Genomic DNA, 24,502 nt, shown 5'->3' on the forward strand with positions numbered 1-24,502 from the left:
CATAGCTGCTACCAGAATGGGATGTGGTTCTGCACAGAGTTTGTGGGTCACACAGGCTATTGCAATCACATCTGTGAGCCCACCGGGAAGTGTTGCAGGACACTCAGCTCAGGGATCGGTGACGTTACCTGCTTCGGCAGCTGGGGGAATGGGAGTCGGAGCTCTCTGAGCGAGAGTGGCAGTGGCGGTGGCGATGGCGATGAGATTTCCGGGTGCGCCCACGAGAGCTTTAAGAAACAGAGAGGAAAACCACAGTTAGACTAGCAGACTGGGGGGATGCAAGAGCCAGCAGCTGGAGGCTGAAGTCAGTAACATTCAAATCAGAAAGGAGATCTGCGTTTTAAACCAAAGGGATTGGTGTATGAAACATCATGCAGGACACCGAGGCATGAGAAATTCTCCATCCCCTCGTAGCTACACTGACATTTAAGGCAAGCCATCTTACCGAGATCTATGCTAGCATTTTAACTACAAGCTATTAGGTTGGCTCTGTAGCCTGCTGGGGGAAGATCTATGGACTAGCATGCAGGAGTGCAGCAGACAGCACCAATCCTTCCTGCTTTCAAGACTTTAAAGAGCTATGTGCTTGCCTGCTCATCTGGTTGCCCTTCATCCTGCAGCCTACCCTAAGACAGCCAGGAAACAGCCTGGGACCTTCCCACTGCTAAGCCCCATTTGGGGGAGCGCCGTCCCTCTGGGCAAGCCATCGCAAAACTCCAACCCTCACATTTCTTGCTCCAACCCTCTCTGTAGTGCAGGCTCCCTGTTAAGGAGCAGATGCAGAAGGACGGGCTCCAAATAATACAGTACACTTGGTTAACAGCCAACCTTCCCCACGCTAGGTGGGAGGGTCTAGCCAGTCCTGTGGGCAGCTCTTATGGTTGCTATATAAACATAAAGCACAGCTTCCCTAACTGCAGCCTGCCCTATGCATGGTTCCTGCTTGAGGGGCAGGACCATTTTACCTGGCTTCCTGTAGGTGTCCAGCCACTGCTGCTCCCTTTTCTGACTGGGCCACAGGACAGTTACCAGCAAACCGTGCATAGGGACCCAGGTTCAGTGCCCTGCTGCGCTTTCCTTTGCTCCATTCAGGCTGTTACTGATGGACTCCCTGGCTCTGTTACTGAAGGGCTGCTGTTGCCTATGCCAACAGCTGAAGTCCTGCATGCAGAGAGCAGGGCGATGTGGGTGGCAGGCTACCTGTCACCTTCTGTGCCCGTTCCCTCTCATCGTTCCCCACCACGGCAGTTATTTTAGATCTGGTAGCGTAACCATCTGCTCAGGCTGGCATCACTGTGCCAGCAGGCAAAGCTAACGACGGGTTAGCTGGTGGGAACAGTCTGGTTTCATGGCCACACTGTACTAGTCACTGACAGCACTAATATGGCTTGCTTGGACAGCATTTAGCAATTTGCTCAGCAAAAAAAACCCCTCAGCAAATCAATTGCTTGAGAACAGCATCTCCTTTAAGACAAAAGGGCAACCTCCAGGGCAATTGCTTGAACTCTGCCTGGCTTTTTTCTCTGATGCTTTTCACGCCCTATGATTACATTTTTAAAAACTTCACATTTGGGGATCCTCGTTCCTTATTTCCATACAGCTGAAATCAGCAACACTGAACATCTCTCCCTCACATGGTGGATTTGTGTGAAAATCCCCATGTTTGCTCTTCACTCTCTGCATCAGTCCCTCCAGTTTAAGAGTTTTCCCTTTCTGCAGGAGGAAAAACTGGTCCTGTGTGATTTAGATAACCAGTTGCTTGACACAAAGATAAGCCAAAGCAGCGTGATTATACAAAAATCCTGATCCGAGATGGCTCATGGGATCTATCTGATCCACACCCAGGAGCAATAAGAAGGTTTGCAGAAACTGGGAGTGGCTCAGCTCTGATTTGTGAGCTGAAAGATGAGGGCTAAAATGCCTTGGCTGGTTTATCACCAAAGAGCAATTCTAGCAGCTCTTGTTCCCCTAGGTCAGTGCATATCTGCAGGGCATCTGATCTTTGTTTTAAACATCACCGTTAGGCTATTGCATACTGGCCAGTGCTGTGCTGGGTTGGGGAGGTGCCTGCTTTTACTGATAACCTAGGAAGCCTCCATTTTACCACTGAGATTTCTAGGTGCACAGCAGCCCAGTTTGAGGGGGGTGGGAAAAAAAAAAAAAAGTGGCTGTGCTACTGAACATGCAGAAATTGCAGAGAAAAGGAGGTGGCCTTTCTGTATGCAATAGAGATGGCCTGTGCAGGCAGTGCAACATGTTCTGCACCTCATGGATTCCCAATCTCTTCAGTCCCAGTGTGTACTGGGGTGACACTGGTGGTGTTGGGCTGTTGTGCCTCTGTCACCTTTCTGCCTAAGGACTAGAAGTTCTGTTGGGAAGAATTAAAGGGCAGGTCCTACTATACACCAACCCAACCAGCAGATTTCCATCTCCTAGTTCAGCTTCTGTCTCTAGTAGAGTATCTCAAGTACCAGCGAAGCCAACCAGGGGTTTGGTGCCCAGGGTTCAGCCCCAGAACTGTTTCCTTGCTCTGAAAGCAGGTGAGAAGCCGCAAGCTGCAACTCCCAGGAGAAGCCAGTGAAGGACGCGAAAAACAGAGAAGGCTTACAGGCCTTCCTTCCAGCCCTGAGAAACCACATTTTATACCATACCCCTTGATTGTGTCCCCCATAGGATAAGGATTGTGCTCTGCTAACACTCCATGGCAGAAGGGAACTTGAACCCCAGATTTTTACAACCTCCATCACCTCCAAACAATCCCTTCTCTTCCCTAGTCCCCATTGCCTTCTGCTCCCATTTGGATATTTGGTTGTACTGTATGTCATGAGTAGCCCCTACCGTAACCTCCAAAAGCAGCAAACAAGGAGGAGCTAAGGCCCTTCCCAGTAAGAGTGTGCCAGCCTGCCCTTTGGGCAGTGGAGGCTGTGGGGCACCACGCTCTGCAGATTTGAGTTCATCCTCTCATGCTGACCTCATCAGAAAAGCTGGAGTCTCTGCTCAGGACTGGATGAACAAGACACTGTACATCCTTGTGAGATTCAAAGAATGTACTGAATGAGGTAGCACAAAAGAGAGGGAGAGGAAGGATCTCCAGCCTCTACAAACCCTTTTCCATTTCATCAAAACCAGAATTGCTGGCTTTAGCTGCAAAATGATCCTGAGAATTGCTTAGGGCTGTGCAGCCAGCATTAGCTCCAGGGAACCCACCACATCAAGCACTTCCTAGCCCCACAGCTCTGCGCAGGGAACTCCATGAATCGCTACTTACTGTTTTTTGTGTTTTCTTTCTTCCTTTCTCTTACTTTTGGGGCTTGAAGAACTAAATAAGAAATGGCTAATTAATTTGGAGATTTCTGTTCCGATAAAAAGCTGCACAATCACATGTCAATGTTACAGCTAGATTGCCCAAGAGCGTGCAATAAGAATGAAAGTGATTAAATGGTTCTGCCGCAGCACAGGGGGTCTGAATGCCTGCTGACAAATCTGGCTCGTGGGCTTGGCCAAAAAGGATCCTCAAAGGGATCAGCCATCCTGGCGATTTTGCATTTTCCCTTAGAGAAGATGAATACTTCTTGATACTGTACACACATGTACTGGAATCTGGAGAGTTCTTCCAGTACACACCTGGAAAGCCACTGAATCTGAATGTTTCAAAGATGGGCACTGCTGTGGGATGCCATACTGTTTGCAAATGAAACTATAAGAGAAATGAAGACTCAATATGCAGGATGGATGCAACATGGATGAGGTTGCCAGGGGCTAGGTTATACTAAGAGGTCTTTGTCAGTTATGTGCTTGATTGCACAGGTCGGGCTGGAGACCTGATTCCAGGGGAGTCTGAGGAACACATAAGGCTGAATAGGGAGAGGGTAGCCCCAGACCCACAGGGAATGCGGGGAGCCAAGGGGATTCCACAAGGAGATAGAGAAGAAAAGTGTCTTCTGCCCCCACCCAGTGAACATCAACCTTGTGAGATCTTGAAGAGACCACTGAACTAATTTCTAAAGGACCACTCACACTTTCTCAACTCTTACCTGTGTCTTCTTTTCTTTGAAGATAGCCTGCAAGACACAAATATGTACATTGAATACAGGGTCTCACAAAACTGGAAATTTGAATCAGAGACAATGTGTTTAGGCCGAGCGTTAACCTGAGCATCGTGAGACCACCTCATGTTGGGCAGTATGGCCCTGGCTGTCCTTTAGCCAGCTGGCAAGGGGGCAGCTGAGAAATGCTGGTGTGGTAGAAGTGACTAGCACACTCTACAAATGACTGAGAATATGATCTTCAGGATAACAATTCTATAGAGATCAGATACATGCCATCCCTGGTGGGTCCCTTTTCTCTGCTACTGCCTCCAGACTCTTGCACTGCACTTAGTTTGAGGGTGCAGACGTGAGTCCATTCCCTGGTTTTCTGTATGAAGGACCAAGTAGCAGTCAAAGGAAAAATCCTTTCTGTATAACTCCAGAGCAGCCTCCGAGCCAAACCAGCATCATGCCTCTGTCTTGCCTCCTGGAGCATCTCTGGGATGACACAGGAGCCACTGTGCTGGTGGTCCTCATAGAAAACCCTGGGAGCATGGAGGACACTCTTCCTTGCAGTGAGGCCTGGCCCCAGTACACCGCACAGCCTGCTGTGTCTCATCTCGGCTTGGAGCACATCATTCTGCAGAAGATGCAGACTGAAGTCCTGCCTAGAGGGGCCATGAGATTGCCTGTGGCAAGCTCAGTTAGGATCTGTAGTTGAAGTGCTACCAGGTGTCTGGAAACAACCTCCATTGGTCACTAATGCTTAATGGTTTATCCTTTGGGGATACTTTTGGGGACCAGCTACAGCTTATCCTTGGCTTACAGAGGCATAAATGGGTACTAACGGTTCAAAGCCAAGGAGCATCAGACCCAGGACTTCTGTCAGGAGATGACATGCATAAAAGACCATAAGAATCTCTCCTTGGGAAGAAAGTATTTTAAAGGAGTTTCTATATCCTTGTCTCTCCTCCCTCCTCCCTCCCTTTTCTTTAAGATTCAACATCAGCTTTTCACCGTTATCCATTTTTGGTAGCTTCTCTCTTTGGTTCAATATATTATAAATACATGAACTTTCCAAGGGAGATGCATCCACTGTTCTCTTCAAATATTGGTTTAACGGTTGAGAGAAAACAGTGAAATATTTGCAATTTTAAAATTTAATCGTGCTCTCTGAATTAAACATGGGCTTCAGAAGGGGAACGTGGAGGCAGTCACCCAGAGCTGGGAGGGAAGACTGAGATGTGGATGTGGGGAGCTGGGTATGACCCTTTTCCTGGTCCAAACGCTGACACTTTCTGCAGGCTGGGGAGAAGGGAAAGGGACCAGTGCAAGCCCCGAGCATCGATCCTGTTGGCATCCCAGAGGATGGGAGCCACGTGAAATGGGACAGCAAGGACAGCAGGCAGAGGCTCTGCAGACCTCGTGGTGATTTGGCTCATCTGTCTCTCTTCCCCCACACCCCGACAGCTCCTGTTTATCTGTTTGCACTGGGAGCGCACCCCATTTCATGCCCTCCTCGCCCAGAGGGACACGGGCTCTGCCCCTCCTCAGCTGTCCGGCTTTCACCTCCCAGTGGGGCTCTGCCCTCTGGGCAGCCATTATGAAGAGTCAGGAGTTTGACGCCTGTTTTTGCCTCCTGGCACTGGGCTCGACCAGCTGCCCGACGGCAGTAACGCCTTCCACCCCTTGTCCAAACCTTCCCCAACAGCCGCTGCCAGCGAGGAATTCAATTTTCAAGGGGGAAAAAAAAAAATATATACCTGTTTCTTTTTCGCTTCTTGGAGCTTTTCTTCTTCTTCTTCTTCACAGGCGAGGGGCTGTAGGAGGGAGACCTGAGGAGGCAGAGGGGCATTAGGGACCGCAGGGCTCCCCACAGACCTCCCCAGACACCCCAACCCTTACCCTGTCACCAGTGGCATCCCCACGGGGTGGAGAGGGGCCAGGGGCTGCCGGAGCCCCCTCAGGATGGGCTGTGGGGCAAGCCCCAGCCCAGCATCTGCTGCCCTGAGGGGAGGGTGAGAAAATGGCGGCGCCTCCCTGGGCCTGTAGAAACCCCCAGCCCCTCGCACCTCCCCGCAGGGTATCCAGCCGCCATTTTACACCCGCTTTCTTCCCTCACACACGGCTGAGGACTGCCTGTTCCCTCCCACCCTCACCTCCTTCGCTTCTTGCGGCTGGATTTCTTCTTCTTCTTCTTCCCCCGGGCTGGCAGTGGCGCACGCTCCCCATCGCACGAGGGGCTGAGGAGGGGGAAAAAACCCAACAAACAAAAATTGAAAGTAATAAAAATAAAACCTGAATCAGCTCACATGGGACTGCTCTCTCTCCTCCCCACCTCAGGGACATCTGGGGCAGAGACATCAGTTTTCACAGTGGACCTGGGGTGCAGGCAAGTGCCTAATTACCCTCTAACGAATAATTTAGTCACAGTTTAAATGAAGTGTCTCCTCCGCGGGTCTAATGGAGATATAATGAGACAGCTACTGTACACCACAGCGATGCCGGCTGATTATTTAAAACATGTTTGCTGAGGTTAACAACTCCGTAACAGATTTATAGGTTTTGTTGCTCTTTGTAAATATGCTTTAAATAATTAATTGGCATTTAATTTGCATACAATAATTATTGCAACTATAATAAAAGACTTGACATATGTTAAATAGCAATTGATTAGAAATATATATTTCTTGAGATGCTATGGTAATTTAATGAGATATGCATCTCTTATACAGTTGTTAAACCTTGAAAAAAAAAAATCCTCCTGTAAATTAATTTCTTCTTTAAACGTATGATGCCAAATCACATTACATTTCAATGAAAAGCAAATACCATGGTTAAATTAATTCAGAGCACTGGGCTGAAAATATGACAGATTATCCGTGGCTACTCATTAACCAAAGCAAATTCTTATGAAGACAGTGGCAGCCTGGGGATCCCCAGGTTAATCCCCTGGATCAGGGGGATCAAATCAACCTGTGGATCCCCTAATTGATCCCCAAATGGATCCATGGATGAAGTTTATGGGGGGCACAACCAGCTTCCCAGGGGTCCTGCAAAATCAGTGTTGGAAATGAGAGTGCTGCATTTGTGCCTCAGTTTCCCCACTTCTCACCCCACTGGCAGGAGGAGCTGCTAGCAGGGAATGTGCAAAGGCAGCCCCGTGTTTGGAAAATGCTGTGGGATCTTCACTGCAGAAACCAGCTGAAAATGGAGCAGTTTCTGCAGAAAGAACAAATGTTATCATTATTAAGAGTCCTAACACACAGCAAATGTCACAGCATATTGACTGTGTAACAGGGGCTGTAACAGGGGGATGTGGCGGGGAGACTCAGGCTCCACTGCCCCCTGACACTTACTCACCCGGGGCTTGAATTATTACCAAAATTACACTATCAAAAAAAGCCAATTGCTTAGTACTTTTAATACACTTTTTCACCCTCTTTCTCCTCCCAAGGATTTCACCAACCAGTAGAAGCACTGTTAGGAGATACGGCACACCTTGGACTTAGTGGGTCTTTTGTCTGCATTAAGGTAGGAAAAACGTGTTTTCCAAGACAGCTCATTGTCGCTAAGCTCAGACATCTGCCCAAAGACACCTTAAGGGTCCGTGCCAGAGCAGGGACCTGAACACCCATCTCTGCCCCTCAGTTATCAGGATGCTCAAACCCAGCTCCCATGCGCCTTCCCCTAACACAGATTTGGGCTCCCCACAGCAAAAAGGTCTGGGTGCATCTCAGCTCCCCCTCGCCCAGGGCCACGGCCGAGGGAAAGCAGGGAGAAACCTCTGACTGTACTGTGCGGCCACAGGCGGTTTCTGTAGAGCCCTTCTCCCTCTCCCAAGACAAAGCCTTTTGTCTTTGATGTGGAAGCTTTTACCCTGTGCTGATCTGACTTTAATTGTTTCTCCACGATTGTAATCAAAGTCTAATTAAAAGTACGCTTTAGATTATTGTTCTGCTTAGCCTGAAATCTGAAGATACGAAATGTGCTTTCTTGCTCTTTCTTTCCAGTATCTTTAACCGAATGGAGAGGCTTTAATCCCAGAGAGAGTTTAGCAGTCAGGGCTCAGAGACCCTCCCCGCTTCATTTGCGACATTCAATTCATTTTTCCCCTCTCAGGTTGTCAGGGGCTAACAATGAACTGATACTGAAGCTGTGTCTTAATGAAACCAATGCTGCTGGTCTGATGTAGGCTTGGGGAGAGGGGAATCGCTGAGGGTGATGCTCAGCCAGGGGTACCCTGCAGACCTGGTAGCGCACAGGGATGCTGGCAGGTTGCCTGTCTTCCAGCCGGGGCTACTTGCAAGGAGGCTGTAAGAGCAAGATGCGGAGTGGAAGCGAACTGCAGGTTTGCAGGTTTCTCCCTGCAGACACGCATGGGGATTTCATACAATTGCATACATTTGCTGTACACTCACACAGTCATTTAAGCCATCCCCAGCTCTCACAGACCCCCAGAGGAGCCGGGTAAACAGTCACAGACACCTCCTCTGCCATCCCCCTGCTTCGAGGTGACCCCGCTCACAGCCCTGGCTCCTACCTGTGTGACCTGCGGTGAGCATGGTCTCGTCTCTCCTTCCCTTTTGCACAGCCATTGGTGGTGGAGCTCTCCTTGACTGCACGACCACTCAGCTTTTCGGAACGTCTGTCCTCCGCAGGGTACGACAGGCAGCTGAGTGTCCCGCTACAGGAGTGAGAAGAGAGAAAGAGAGCAATAAAGGACTGTCCATTCAGCTGGGCTTGTTGGCTGAAGGTTTCCCATATACTGGGGAATCCCCTTTCCTTTCCACAGGTAGGACCCGTGCTGCTGTCAAGGAGAGCTGCAGGTTGCTCTCAGGCCTCCTGAGCCCATGGTGCTCAGCACCATGGTGGGAAATAGTCCTACAAGGCTCCGGAAAGCCCTCATTTCCAAGCCAAGCTGCGCCCCAGCATGGGCACGCTGTGCTCAGCTTTCAGGCAGAGATGCCAGGAGCATCGTGCAGCCAAGGAGCAGCTGAACAGCCCCATACTGCAGGGACAGCACAGGGTCCGGATCCAATGCAACAGAAAGAGGCAATGGTAGCTAATCAGACCAGCACCCCTAGACATCTTCCTCTGTGTTATGGGTTTTAGCTTACCAGCTCTGCAGAGGTAGCACTGGTGTTGCACTCTGATAGGAAAAAAAAAAAGCTTTTGCATTTCAAATGCCATTCTCCAAACCTGCTATTGCATTACTAATATCTTGCCACACATCCTCATCCTATCACCCTTGCCAGCACTCAAGTGGAAGCAAACTTTTAGCAGCTAGGGAAAAGTCCTCTTCCCATCTCCTGCAAATAGGGTGCTGGGCCAGTAAACACACCTGGTCCTGCTGAAAGCCCAAACTGGAGAACCTGGGACAGCCCAGCAGAGCTAAAGGGAACCACATGGGCCAGGCAGGTGCCTGCAAGAGTCCTGGGGAGACCATGAGAGTTGGCTAGGAGCAGAGCCAGAGCAGGGAAAGCCTGGGGTGAGAGGTCTCCAAGAAACGTGAGGCTGGGACAGGGTGAGTTGAAATAGAGAAAAGAAGCCAAATGGAGAAAACAAACCCAAATGAGCCTGAGCTCAGACACTTGGGAGGAAAGTAAATAGGCTTCCAGGCCCTGCAGATGTTTATTTCAAAGAACTGAAAGATTAATGGAAAGCCATAAACCATACCCAGCAGGGGCACCGAGAACACTATGGTTTCGATGTCTTCCAGAATATCATTCAAATAAATAAAGCAAGCATCGGCATGTCCAAGCCCAACCTGGCTGCGGGGTGGTACCAGTGGTGGGTTGGGCTCCGGTGGCAGTGAAAGTGTCCCCATTTCTTCCCATTATCATTTTGAAGCCAATGTCAGGAACAGGTTGTGGGTGTTGCTTTGGAGTTTAGCCATCCCCAGGTCAGCTCTGCAAGGATCCACTGCTGTGTCTGCCACCTGACCTACCTCCTCCCTTCGGAAAACAGCACGCCAAAGCCCCCGGGCCATGTGGACCCCACCGGAGCAGGGAGAGATTGGGATGTCCCCCTGCCAGCCCCGCAAACACAGTGGCTCAGGGATACTGGGAGAGTGTTTTGGCTGCAGAGACCATCACAGCCATCACACGTAGGCTGTGGGAATAGGAACAAGGGCTGGGGCCAGGTGCATGCTGCACATCTGGGGAGTTAAATGGGGGGGCAAGAGGGTGGTTAAAGAGCGATGCGATGCTAAAATGGCACATTAGCCCTGTTAGGCATGGCCAGAGGTTTGCATGCCCCAGGGAACATCCCGCTGCCTGCCCCAGCCATGAGCAACACTGTTTGGGGCTGGAGTTGGCACAGGAGCACCTGCAGAAGAAGGGTCACCCTTCTCTTTTCACCTGTGTTTTCTCTCTCAACAAATTCCCACTTTCTCTAATAGCTGACTCCTTCTTGGAGGCCAATTTGTAATGCCTGAGCATTTAAGGATGCGCATCAGCCAAATACAAGCAACAGGGATCAGTGTGGGGAAGCTGGGTGAAATATTTCTGGCCCAGGACATGCAGGACGTGATGGTCCCTCTGGCTTGAAAAATCTATTACTCTGCTTGTAATAAATCCCCCAGTCACTTCCCAACATCTATGTTATTTTTAACCATCTGGGAAGCTACATGGTTAATTGCTTTCTTTGTGTGAGCTAATTAGCTCGTGGCCTTTCCGGAACCCCTTTTAAGAACAGTCTTCTGAGGCTCAATCATTAGGATCCATTAAAAATGTCCCCAAATTAATGACCTGTGCAAAGTCTGGGCTGGACCAGCTCCAGCAGTGGAGGCGGGAGGGTTCTTCCCCGGACTGGCGGCATGCTGGGGCACCACTACCTTGCAGGAGGGACCCGGCCACGGCCGGTGATGTCCCCGTCACCCCAGCCTCCGCTCCCACTAATGGGATTTTCAGGTCCTGGGGTTAAAACATATTGGCCTTGAGGCAACCAAAAAATACTGTCCTGAAACGCGCTAGGAACCCTTTCTCCTGGGCTTGGAAGTAATTATTGATGGAAATAATTATTCTCCAATTCCATCAAAGGCTGGCTTCAATTCAACCAAATGGTCTCCTCTGATGAATGCTGAGAGTCACTAATGCTCTAAACTGGCTGGTAATCCCCTTGTGTTAAGTTCCATAGACATTGATTGAATATATATATAAACCCATTTTTTTTGTTGTTGTCTTTCCTGTCTTTCATGACTGATATAAAAGTGCTTGCAGTTTGGAGTGAACAGTTACTGTGGCCTCAATGAAGAGGATTATCACACCTTCCCCTGCCGGTCCCCACCTGCAGCAGAAAGGAGAAAGCCTCTGTGGGTGCTTTGCTGGAGCCCACAGAGACATGTGCTGGAGCAGGCAGGAGGAAGAGGAGGCAGGAAGGATGCCCAGGGTTTGCCCTGCTGGGGGGCAACAGTGCTCCACCATTGGAGCGAGGACCACAGCCTCTCTGCCCAACGTATGGGTTGCATGTCTGTCCCTGAGGATGCACTTCTGGCCATGGGCAGCCGGGCCAGGACAAGGCAGCTGCCCACCTGTCCTGCCTGCCCTCCAAGTTTCTCCATTTCCATTAGACAATTCGATTGCTTGCACTTATTTTTCTTTTTTCTTTCTTTTTCCCACGCAGAAATCCAGCCTATCCATCAGACCTGTCCAAAAGCAGCATCCCTACTCCTAATGGGGAGACCTCACACGGCAGGGCACCCGCCGGGCTGCCTGCAGCCAGCTCAGAGCAAAACATGCCCTGTGCAACCTCCCACCATGGATGGCTCACCTTGTCCCTTCCCTTCATAGCAGTCTCCAGTCCAGGAGGGGTTTTTTGGGCTCATGGCAATTTTTGCCAGCTTTTCAGTGGCTGGAAGGGAAGCAGCAGGCACGCAGGGCTCTCGCCTCTCCCACCAGCCCAAGCCTTTCACTGCTTTTTACAACCCAGCCAGCTCACCTCCGCATTTTGGTATCAGATTTGGGCTCTCCCATATTTTCCTTCCCTAACAGAATGTGTTGACAGCAGAGGGAAATGATCTATAGCTACCCTAATAGAAATGTTGCAGAAAAGGTCACTGGTGGGAAAGAACCCAAATATTCCTAATTTAAAGGGGGGTGAAACCACTATAAAACACTATGGCCATTTGGAAGAGAATGGGGCAGGTGATGGCAGCCTGCCCTGAGGTGTGTGGGGGGGGGGCCCTGTTTATTTCTGCAAAGCTTGAACCGCTTCCCACCAGCCTTTCCCAAACACACATCATGTTTCTGAATCCCACTGGGCTCCCTGCTGCCGGCAGCGCCCCGCGGAGCCCCATTGCCAGATGCCACCCCATCCTTCCTCCCTTCCCGGGGGGGCTGGCACGTCACCTCCAGTTTGTAGTGGTTCCAAGGAGGCCGGTTAACCACGCTGCGGCCCCTGCACGCCGCAACAGCTCCCTTTGGGACTGGACATCACTGTTTGCTGGGGAAAGGTAGAAAGTCACTGACAGGATCGGCGGGAGGCTTTTGCACTGGTTGTCATACCGGAGCCAGAGGTGGCCGTGCACATGGGTGGCAGGATAAGGCCACTTCTCTGCAGAGGCCAAGGAAAATGCAAGACCTTGCAAACTCCCATGTTTGCAAGACACGGGAGATGTGCTGGGCTCAGCAAAGACCCCTCATGGAAGTTGTTAAAGACATGCTGTGGCGTCCAGAGCTGTGGGTGAGCCCCACGGGTGAGTCGTGGGGGCTTGAACCAGCCCATCCATGGGGAAATAGCCCCCCTCCCCATTAGCTCCCACAGGATTGCACTGCCCTTCCTGCCCACAGATGGATCCTGGCAGCCTTCACAGAGGACGAGGCAAAAGCACAAGGTACTCGCTGCCTCAGGGAGCAGACCTAACTCAGAAACCATCCCCGTTCCTCCATCCTGGGCCGCCGCGCTCGGTGCCATGGCCAAGTGCCATCTCAGCGGGCCATGAAATGTGGCACTTGGTGACACACGCTTCACCGGGAGCTAGACCCAATGACACCCGTCCCCCCCGGTCCCGCAGTGACGTGCAGTCGGGGGGGGTTTGGTGTGCACTTGAGATCCCTGCGTGCTGCCAGGGCCGGGCAGCTGCCTTCCCCTGCCTGCAGGCTCCTGCGTCCCAGCCGAGCTCCTCTGCCCTGGCCCCGCAGCAGTCTCCTGCCACAAAGCTTTCATCAATCATCCTTTTCGCCTGCGGTAACTCAGCTCCTCTTCTCGAGAGGAGAGAAAAGCAGGAAAATTGCCTTCCTAGTGACCTTTCAGCTGCCAGACCCTGCTACCAGGCCATCTCCCTACCCGCAGCAGCATCATCCCTCGCCTCCGCAGGATGGGCTCCAGCAGTCCCAGCCCTCGGTGGCCTTGCCACAGCCCCTCTGCCCTTTTCAGCTGCTTTGGAAGCAGCAGCGTAAGCACGCTGGGGCCAGATCATGCTAACCAAGCCTTTTTTTTTTTTTAATCATTTATTTTACTTTGCACATGCAGCTGGGTTGGGTGCTGGATGCACCCGGCCGCATACACAAGCACTTCGGAGGCCCCGAGCACTGACTGCACTTGGCAGACCTGCACTGACAGCATTTCCAAGCTCGGAACAGAGTATCTGGGAAAGCCAATTCAGAAACTTGACTACCTTACCCTTTTCAGCCCTCGCTGGCTACACATTCCCATCATCTCTACAGCCCCCACTGAAAACATAGGAGCGGCTCCAGCCAACCGGAGCCCCGAAAATGAAAAAGGTTAAAGCATCTCTGATGATCCTATTAGTCGTGAATGTTTCACTGCCATTAAACCAATGATGGATGCCTCGCCAGGGGACTGGGAACATCAGCCCGTGAAAGCACATGGGGTCGGTGGCAGGCGCACCGCCCCGAGGGGAAGCAGGAGAAACTCCTGCGCCCGCAGCCCCTCACACCAGGGATGCTCTCGCTGGTTCTCCTGAGTAACGTGGGAAAAAGTGGGTGGACACATGATCGAATATCTCACCTTTCCTCTCCTTTCCTCACCTGGAGGTTTTGGCTGTGCAGGAGGAGGCAGGCGGCGGGTTGAGGTCCCCGCTCTCCCGCATCCCTGCGGCTCTCTGCCACGGCCACCTCCGATGCGCTACTGCCTTGGGCTCTTGGCCCCAGTGGACTGAGCTGCTCCCGGGGTTTCTAAAATCCACCACTTTGGGCTGAGAAGCCTTTTGGCGCTGGCAAAATGACACTTTTATTTTCTCTCTTGCTCTCTGGCTTTGCTCATCTGATTGAAAAAGAAAATGGTCGAACCGTTCCTTTGTCCCGGGAGAGGGAGGGGGCAGAAAAGATGGTTGTAAAGACATTTCCAAGCAAAAACTCCAGCAGATTTGTTTACGTAAATCTCTTTGAAATATGCACTAAAAATACCTCTTCAAAATTAGGAGATGGGAAAAATTGTAAGTGCTTCCCACAAACACACACACACAAACACCCCATGGCAGGTTCTTTCCCCACCTCATTCAAACCGTTATTATTAGTGCGGCAGGAGCCCTGCAGTTTGTTATTGAAAATTATAATAGCAAATAACCGAGATATTTTCCCTGATTACATAGACTTCAAGCCAGTTCAATTTTAATCTTCTCGCCACTATTTTTCCTGTGCATCAGCAGAGGCACCAGCTGCAGAAATGCGCGTGGTTTTCTTGCGGCAGTTTAAACACAGAAGAGAAATACAATTCTGTAATATACATTTTTCATCCAATTTTTGCCAGCCACGACTTGCCTCCCCCTCCTGCTCCCAGGAACCCTGCGTCCTGCTGCAAGCCTGTACACAGCAGCGTCTCCTTTTGCTTCTCGGACTCCAGAAAGATTTAACGACCGCTCTTATCGCATCCCGGGCCAAAAAAAAGCAGCTTGGCTCTTTATTTTCCAGCAGTTGATTTGCTATGCATGGTTGAATCAGAACAGAGGAGCTTCCCTGCTGGAAGAGGCCCCGGTAGCGGTGCAGGGTCAGTGCCAGATGCTTCGGGGGACACTGTGCGGTGGCAGCCCACGGGGAGGGCTCTGTCCCGGGCACCAGCTGGCGGCGGCGGCGGCTCCCGCTGCGCGGCACGGGATGGATGGCTCTGGCGGAGCGTAAAACTCCACGAGGGAAAGCGATGCTCCCGTGGACCGTCTTTCTTAGGTAGGGTCAGGCACAAAGGCGAGCACGGCTTCTCCCTGCTGCCCACAGTTGGGTGTCCTCCTCCCCCCGGGGAACCGGGACCCCCGTCCCCCTTCCTTCCTGAGCACCTGGCTGCCTTGCGGGGCTCGGCGTCAGCTTCCCTTCGCTGCCCAGCAAACCGGGATGGCTCCGCCGAACGCCTGCCAGCGACAGCAGAGATAAACCGGAGGAATATGGCACGCGGTCCTAGTGTTTCTAAAGGAAACCTGGACCGCTGCCCCATCTCGAGCGGTTTCTGCTGCATCTTGTGCCTCCCACGCTGCCGGCTCGAAGGTCCCTGCGGTGCTTTGTGCCCGTCAGCACCTGCACACTGCCAGGCCAGGCTTGCTCTCAGGGGGACATCCTGTGCCTTTCCTATCCTTAAATCCTCCTCCTTAGACAAATACCCTGGAGGTTCCCACGCCTGTAACGGAGCCAGTTTTCTCCTCAATCAGGGAATAGGAAAGAAGGAGCCTTGGCTGTCCCTGGCACCAGCAAACGCAGCCGAAAGTGCCGACATTGCCATGCTGTACCACGGCACAGCAATCCTGCACATCCCTGATCCACGTTTTGGGGGACTCCAAGCTCCTGAGTGACCCTGGCATGGCAGGGACTGGTCTGAGGAGGGACTGGGACTGAGAGCTTATACTAAACCCTGCCATAGCCCCATGGCCACTCTCCTCCTGGCCGGCTGTCGTGGTTTAACCAGGACACCGGCCACAAACTGCACTCCCAGACCCCTTCCCTGCCATCATCCCCCACAGGAGTCTGGAGCGGCCATGGGGGCAACTGGTCCCCAGTGAAGGGGGCAGAGCTGACAGCCAGGCACGGGGGCAACCCTAAGCAGCCCGCGCAGATCTTGCAATTAGGAAAAGTCTGGATCTGAGCTCAAATTTCTCATTAATCGCTCACCCATGAGCAGCGCAGGGCAAAACCACGCCGGGCGAAGGTCAGGACCGCGGGCCGGGAGGGAGCCCAGTGGCTGTGGTTGGGAAATTCCCGACACAACACTGGGAGCTAGAAGCCGAGGAGCACCAGGAGATAATGCTTAATGTTTCAGGAGGGTTTTATTAAAAAAAAACAAACTGAAGGATGTCCCAGAAAAGAAGCGCTTTGCCACTGTCTGCAATGTGGTCAGGCTGGAAAGCACCTTTGTGCCTAATGGGCTGCACAGTGCCAACCCCCCCCTACACCACGGAATGTCCCCTGTGTCACCGCAGCACCCCGAGTTCAAGCCAAGCCCCCCCCAGCAGTGCCTTACTTCAGTGCTGCCTGCTACGGATGGGACCATGCTTGCATACAAGATTCCGGTCCCTCGCACAGGTTAATCCGGAATTTTTTGGAGATCGCTATCCTCCCAGCAGGCCTGGGCTTGCTCTTTAGCGAGGAAGCCATCCTGCGTGCTGCCAAGCGATGGCAGGGCCAGGCCGTCGGATGCCACATCACGGTGCTCGGTCATTACAGGCGCTCTCTGCGATGTGCTGATTCCCTCCTTTGTCCAAAACCTATGCCGTTTGGCATGGCGAACAGCAGTGAAATAGTGTATTTGCCAATAACACAGCTCGTTAAATTTTAATCAAATAAGGGATTGTAAGCGCACAGTTACCAGGAGCTCCTGGGAGTGCTGAGAAGCCACTTTAAAAATGAATTAGTAATAAGGCACGTTGGAAGCAGCAAGGAGAAGACGGCTGGAGAAGATCCACTTGAAGCAGCAATGCTCCCTTTGCTGCTCACATAAAGCTTTTTCCTCCTCTCCTTTAATTTGCTTTTTTTTTGAATTGCCACTGGAGGAAGAGGGGAAAACACATGGGATGTCCCAATACTCAGATAACTCCAAAACGCCAACCTGTTCACGCAGCTGCCACCTGCCTGCGGAGCTGTCCTGGGAACGACTCTGGTTGATGTTGACGGGGAGACCATGGAGAAGACAGCCACCCCATGCATCCAGGCTGGGGACAGGGACATTCAGGTCACCGCACTCCATTAATAAACCACCCCCTGTGCTGGGACACAGGCATGCATGCCTGCCTGCAGCTAACGAACAGCAATCCCAAGAGCTCAGCTTGAAACGACTCCGATGCTAAAAAAAATGCTCAACCCCCACCCAGGACAGACCTGTGGGTGCATCTGAACGGGTGTCCCCAAGCTGGGTGTCCAGGAGCATCACCTGAGCGGGGTAGCACTGGTGCTGCTCTGCCCCGTGGGGCTGCCAGGCTTAGCTGAGAATAACATTTTCTGCCAACCTGTGAATGGCAGCCAGTCTGCTGCACTTGGGGGGACTGGTGAGAGGGGGGTCCCTGGACATCGTCCCGTTTCGGACTTGTCTCCTGAACATCCATCCTGCCACGATGCCCAGGGCCGCGCTGCCAGGGCCACACGGGGCCGGGAGGGCTCAGCGCCGCCGCGAGGAGCAGATGTCCCTGTGCGGGGATGCGTGGGCAGCAATTAGCTCCTGCGGAAAGGAATTAAGGAACAGATTTCTCCTGCTGGAGACACGAGCCTGTAATGTTCCCAGCCCAGGAAGTGCGGTGGCAAGCGGGCTTCAACCCCCCGCTACATGCTGCCAGGGGATTTTTATGGCCAGAAGCACCCTTTGCCTCCCTGTATCGCATCTCCTATGTCAGCTGAGCTGAGAAATTCCCAAATTGCAGCTTCATGGGTGCGAGGGTTTGGTTGGACTCCAATCCTCCTTCCCTGTAACACACCCTGGTCCCATGGGAAGCACTTCGGTGGTCTTGCCAGCTGCCCGGAAAGGACTGGTGAGGGGGTTTTAAGTTAATGAGAGTTTGTGGAGGGAAGACAGGGCCTTTTCTCCTCTCTCTGTGCTCTGAGGAGGGAGAGGTTGGTATGGCCATGCCAAGCCTGCCACATGGCAGGCACTGGGGTGCTTGGTGCTGCAGCACCCAGGGCTGTTTGGGGGTCAGAGCCAGAAAGAAACCTCCTTCTCTGCTCCCAGGTCTTGTCCCCAGCCATCCACACCACTCTGCAACTCTGATGTTTTAAATCATCCCAAAAAAGAAAGGCGAGGATATTTATCAGCTTGCTGCTCCCTAGGGGGAAGGTTTGGAGGAGGTAAGTGGGTGCCTGGGCTCCTGGGCCTTATGGCAGACCCTGCCAGGAGGGGCTGGAGAGAATCATTTCACTTTTCGGCACATCCACCTTTAATTGGGTGTGATAATAATTTTATTGCTTGCTGGGATTTGTGAGGCTGAACTAATATTTGTAAAATGCTTTGCTATCCTCAGTAGAAAGGCAATCTAGAACGGCAAAGCCCTGGTGTTATTCACATTTGGATAATCCAGAATTATTCATAAACAAAATCAAGATTATGCAAATATATTCATTAGTTCTCAGAATACCTCCAGGAAAATAGAGGAATTAGTCTTGTTAACAATTATATGTTATGTAAGTGTGTGTCTAAGCATGCACAGACCCGCGCGCTATCGGTGCTGGGGCACATTTGCCTGGGACTTGTCCCAGGATCTCAGAGCGCCGAAGAACAAGGGCTTGGCCTGTGCAAAGCAGCCACCTCAGTTTTGGGATATCCCGATGCCCTACGGCAAGCAACAGCACCCAGAACAGACCCCTGCACTGCCACCGCCCCGCGGTCCCGCCGGCTGCTTTTCAGCCAAAACAGCAGAGACATCCCCAACGTCCCCTCCGCAACCATCACGGATAGCCTACGCATGAAAACCATCACCTTATTCTAGCCAAAACAGCCTTTCCTACCCAAATGAGGATTTTTATGGTACGTGCAGGGCCAGGAGGCTGAGGAGATAGGATTTGGATGCAGCCCTCTCGCTCAGGACTTGCCCTTTTCGCTCTGCATGAGCCCTCGCCCCGATGCGAGCTTGTGCCCAGCTTGGCTTTCTGCAGTGCAATGCCACCGTGTATTTGGGGTGTGCTGGGAAAGGGGAGATAAAGGTGCATTGAAAATACCGCGTGGTTTAATTAATGCCACATGCCTTTCACTGTATAGGTTGTATGGATTGTTAATTATTTTTATAAAGAAAATAATTAGTCCCAATCAAGGCAGAAGCTCTCCAGAATTACAGCTCATTAACTGTTCTCACATTTTTCTGTTCTATAAAAAGTCATGTGGTGCTGATGAAAATTATAGACCCTTGGAATCAGCATTAAATACAAATTCAGACAGTGTTACCATCCTATTACCATCAACCGCATCGACTTGGCTTCGGTAATTGCAGCTGGAGATGAAGTGCAGGGATTTCTGCTCTATACTATCTCTGAAAACAAGCACTCTGCCCATTAGTTTGCCGGAAACAATGTGACACCAAGCCCCGACTCAGCTAAGTACGTCCCCGAGGAGATGACAGCCACCAAGGAGAAAGGGGAAAGCAAGGCGGCTTTGCTGGGGATGGGAAGATGAGGGTTGCTCAGGTTCGGTTCAGCTCCAGTTTGCAGCGGGGCTGCTCCTGCACAGAGCAGGGGTGACCACGCAGGTCTGGTGCTTGTCTAAATTAGGAAGGTGAACCAGCTAACAATGCGGCAAAACTGTCCTATGGGCTGGGGTAGCAAAGCCACCAGTTCAAGGGACGGAAAGAGCTAGGAAATGCAGAGGGAACAAGGAGCAAGCTTTAAGCAGTGGGATTATCCTCATGGGACATGGGGAAAATAGGACATGGAGGGATGCTCTTGTCAGGGATGCGGGAGCATCCCCAAGCCTCTCCCTCTGGACCATCCTGGTCCAGGCACCATGCTGGGGCTGACTATCGAACGCTGCAGAGGCCTCGCTCAAAGCCTAATTGAAAGAAATCACAGCACATTAAAGGGAGTTCAGGTCAAATCAATACCGACACAGTGGGGAGGGCGAGTGGGGGGAGCGGGGCAGTGGCCGTGTTCTAGCGCCAGCTCTGCAGGCAGGATGCAGGCTGCGGCCGTGGGCTTCGCTGCCTGCTTTTCTGCCGTGGAAAGGCAAGGTGAGACCCGCTGTCCCCTGCTTCACGCAGGACAAACCCAGCAGCAGTGGAGGGCGAGGGTTGGCAGCGGCAGCCCGCGGCAGGGAGGGGGCAGGGGAGCCGCGGGTCCTCAGAATCCTGCTTTTCAGTTTCCATTAATCAGGGATGAACGTGCCTTCGGTGGCATTCGCAGCCCAGCAGAGCCGTCAGCCAGCTCTTTGGCCCACGAGTCTCCACCGCAAAATTAACCCACCCGTCCCCATGGTGGCAGCTCCCATGCTGAGTGCCTGCCCTTGAGCATCCGAACCTGCTCAGAGGGATAAGGATGGGGAAACTGGGGCTGTGGGTGGAAAAAACACTTCTGGGAAGCCCCTGAGGGCAATGGGCAGTAAATACTGCCACGAGGCACGAAATAGCGGGAGCCAAACCTGCCACTGGCACGTGCTGCTGGCGTTGTGCCTTTAGCTCTGTCCCTGCAGGTGCTGAGATGCTCCATGTTCTGATGGGGCCACAGCCACACGGCCCCAGCACACCTGAGGGCAGAGATGTGCCTGGAGCATGAAACAGCTGCATCTGCCAGCCTGGACTCTCCAAAACATCCAAAAAGCCCTCCAAAACATCTGAAGGACATTCTTCACCTGCACTGGCTCCTGAACCACACATGGGAAATGTTTGGGAGAGTACAAGGACCGGTCCAAAACTGTGGCAATGACTTCTCCAGCCGTCGGACAGAATGGACAACGGAGTCCCTGCAGCCGGGGCTGCCCTGGGATTCTGGGGGAGAAGCAGCCAACATGTCCTGTGTCCTGCAGAGCTCAGACCCCCACAGGGATCCCCCAGGGCAGCCAGGGTCTGGGGACACAGGGCCAGGGGAGGTCACCAGGAGATCACATCCATCCCCAATTAGGAGGCACGGGGCACACCCGGGCAGACGGCCCGTGCGCTCCACCACTCCCCGGCAGGTCAGGCTGCAAAATACCCCCATCTCGGTCATTAACCAGTGGCTCCCTTTGTTCCTCAGCACACGTTATCCGCCTGCCTCTCTGCTCTGGTGACCCTGCACCATTGTCCTTCATTAACTTGGCCAACGCGTGGCTGATGGGCAGACAAAGGCAGGGACGGGGCAGGTGGCTGCGGCAGGGAGATAACCACAGAGCTCATCCCACGTGGCAGGCAAAACTGGGCTGATTTGTTGCTTTGGGTTCTTTTCCTATATGTTCCTGATTTTGGAGTTTTTTGGCAAATAAAACCCCATCCCTTGGAAGAAGCAGTGCTGAACCCACTTGTCTTGCTTCTCCCCGATCATAACAAACCTGGCCTTGCTCTGATCAAAGCAGGGGGGATTTGAGGGGGACAAATGCTTTATAGACAATAGGTTCCCAGAGTTAAACCACCAGCCTTGGGGGAAATCAGCCCAAAACACTGACTGCCTCCGGCACTCAGTATGCCATGGCTGTGGCCATGCCCGCTCCACCAGAGTAGGACTGCTCCACTGGCTGCAGATGATGGAGCAGAGGAGAATAAGTTATGATATATTTACATGCTATTATACATTGGTGTTATATCTGCACTGCTTTGGTGGGTGGTTGGTTATACGGCAGCTCCAGGTGACCTGCAGATTAATTCAGCAGGTGGTCTTTAACTGTGAAATCTCTCATAATGCAAAAATATTTCTCTTGCTGGGCAATAGATAATTTTTCATCCTGACACTAATGTAGCTAAAATCACAGCCTCCTCCCCGTCTCTCTTCCAGTCACACCCCAACACATGCGGTCCCAAGCGCACGCGGGCATGGAGATAAATTCAATACAACCAGCCCATTGCCAGTGCCGTCAAGTTCCACCAGGATGATGCGCTGCTGGAATTTGGTATTAGTGGCGGAGAAAACCTGTTTTCTCATCATGGCCTGTGTGTCTCAGAGCATTTTTGGCCACCTGCATACGTGATGGGCATCTGACCCCAGCCCAAAGGTCTTTGCAGCACGTACCAGCACATCGCAGCCTCCCCTGCCCCCAGGGAGAAAGCGGGACTGGAGGAGAGAGCAGAGCAACCCCGCAGGCAGCAGGATCCTGCCCACACTGTCCCTGACCCCTCTGCCCACCCAGGTACCCACTTAGGGGCAAATGAGGAGATGGTCTCCCCAGTGCCCCCACTCCCACCTCTGCCCCTGACAAAGCCCCCAGCCAGGGCTGGGCGGCAGCAGCTGTTTCTTCTTCCATTAATGATGAGATATAAATTAAACATGAAGTGTCAAATGGGTCATCAGTGAAGCAGTTAGCCCCAACGTTGGTGCCTCCAGACTGGGGATCCATCTCAGCTGGCCTTAAACACCAATAGAGTTTTTGATAGAGCTGGTGTTTTTATTTTTAAGCCCTTCCTGCAGTCCCCACTGCACTGGCAGGGAAAGCGCTCCCACCACATGTGAAAAAAAGCCTATTTTTAAACTCCCAGTGTTTGTCAGCACTTTTGGCTCAAGTGGCTGATGGAGAAGCCAGTTTTGCAGCAGCCGGCATCCCGCAGAGGGTTGCGTGCCCTTTGCCAAGCGATGGTGGCACCAAGACGTGGGCACTGCACCCGGCCATGCTGCTGGAGGTGGTGGTCCAGCCCGCTCATCCCCCCGGCACGTGCCACATCTGCACCACACCAAAGCCCTGTTATGGATGCTGTGCTGCTGGGATCCACCACTCTTCCCAGATTTCAGGCATGACGACCTCTGCGCCTTTGCACACATCGATAAAATCAGCAAGCGGGGCTGCGAAAGCAAACTGGCTCCTGGGGTTTGGCTTTTCTCCCTGCCCTTTGCTGGGAATGCCAAAGGGTTCCAATCTGGGCACCAAACCCAGTTCTGTTTTCCAGCTGGTGGCACTGCTGGGAATCGGGGCCAGAGTAGGACCCAGGGGACTAAGAGCCATGTGTGGGTCTCCCGTGGGGCAGGACAGGACTGTGGGTCACAGCAGACCCACGCTTTCCTAACAGCAAAGAGCCCCTGGGGTCTTGAGATGGATCAGGGGCTGTGGCAAAGCCCCAGTGCCACCTGCAGCCAAAACGCAGGTGGGATTTGCTGGCCTGGGTCAGGCTTTGCAATGATGAAGAGGTTTCAGTGGCCGCAGGGAGAAAAGGAGAAAAAAAAAAAGAGAAAAGGAAAGGGTGGTCATGCATGAAATGATTTCATTTCAGTGACGCGGGGTTTGCATTTGATAACTTAATCTTATAGAAAAATGTATGTATAGAAAGGTCTAGCCGCCAGACACAGAGATGTGGGAAGGGATAGGAACGGGGCTGAGCAGAGAAGGGTTCAGCTCTAGCCATGGCCCTCTGGGAGGAGAAATCTCCCAAGCCTGGAGATGCCAGGGGAGAATGGGGACCCCCACACGCAGCAAAAGTGGGGTCTGCAGGGCCCCTTTCTGGGGACAAGCCGCAGCAGGACAGGCTGCCCTGGATGGTGGAGCTAGGATGGTGACAGCAAGGAGACAAGAGCGGCCCAGGACCCACCGGTGGGCAGAAGCTCCTTAGCAATCCCGGGCATCAGGGTCATCGCTGCTATTTATTATTTAGGGCTTTGCAGCCCCGGCCCCGCAAGACCCTAAACTGCCACATTTTGCCCTGGCCTGTTATTCCACGCTTTGGTACCTCTTTGAAACAGCCTCACTCAAGTGCTGGGATGGTGCTGAGCCCAGCAGGGAGGGGACCCCATGGCCAGCACAGCCCCCCAAGGTACCGGACCCCACTGGGACTGCGCCCACAAATCCAGCATCCACGGCCGAGCCACTGCAGCATCTGCAGACACAGGGGCTCCCTGGCAGCTGGGGGAGCATCTGTGGGAAGCTCTGTTCAAGAGTAAAATCAAATATTTCTCCAGAACGATCCTCCGGCCAGCCAGCAGACATTCCCCCCCTTTTGCTTCCTTCCACCTGATTCCATCCCTCATCTGAAGAGGAGGATGAGGAGAGGAGATCGGATACGGTGCTTGCCCCGGTGCAGCGTGGGCACCGCAGGCTCCCTCCTCCCCAGCGATGGGGGCAGCAGGAAGACCCAGATTCGGAGAAAGCTGCACCCCACATCTCCCCACGAGATGCCGTGGACCTTAATTCTGAACGAGGGCTGGGTTTTGCCGGTGTTCTTGCTGGTGAGTGAGGGAATTGGAGCCACGGGGCCAGATTTGGGCCCCAAGGAGAGCACTCAAATAAACTTCTACAGGTCAGAAATTGCCCGTCCTCCAAACCACGGTGTTTCCCACTGCCCTTCTGGTTTCCAGTCCCTGCGACACTGGTCTGGGGACAACCCTCAGCCCTACATCCGCTTTTGGGAGCTTTTAGGTGAAGGTGACAAAACCCCACATGACTGCAGCAGGGGCACAGCAGGCAGAAGTGGTACTTTTGGGGGGTAGCCAAAGTCTCTAAGAAGTCCCTGT

At 52.6% G+C, this 24,502-nt stretch overlaps 1 protein-coding gene across 3 annotated transcripts in view; it reads right to left on the bottom strand.

Moving 5' to 3' along the window:
- Window positions 1–24,502, bottom strand: part of SRRM4 (serine/arginine repetitive matrix 4) — a 50,757-nt gene that overhangs the window by 20,671 nt on the left and 5,584 nt on the right. For 2 of the 3 annotated variants that reach the window (XM_069795291.1, XM_069795290.1), the window contains exons 2-7: window positions 8,572–8,715; window positions 6,188–6,271; window positions 5,792–5,863; window positions 4,035–4,061; window positions 3,269–3,319; window positions 129–227 (exon numbers count right to left, since the gene is read on the bottom strand). In XM_069795291.1, coding sequence (XP_069651392.1) covers window positions 129–227; window positions 3,269–3,319; window positions 4,035–4,061; window positions 5,792–5,863; window positions 6,188–6,271; window positions 8,572–8,715 — 477 coding nt within the window. The remainder of the gene's footprint in view (window positions 1–128; window positions 228–3,268; window positions 3,320–4,034; window positions 4,062–5,791; window positions 5,864–6,187; window positions 6,272–8,571; window positions 8,716–24,502) is intronic. The other variant, XM_069795292.1, reaches the window with a different exon arrangement.

The sequence above is a fragment of the Haliaeetus albicilla genome, chromosome 10 (genome assembly GCF_947461875.1).
Source record: "Haliaeetus albicilla chromosome 10, bHalAlb1.1, whole genome shotgun sequence".
Taxonomy (NCBI): domain Eukaryota; kingdom Metazoa; phylum Chordata; class Aves; order Accipitriformes; family Accipitridae; genus Haliaeetus; species Haliaeetus albicilla.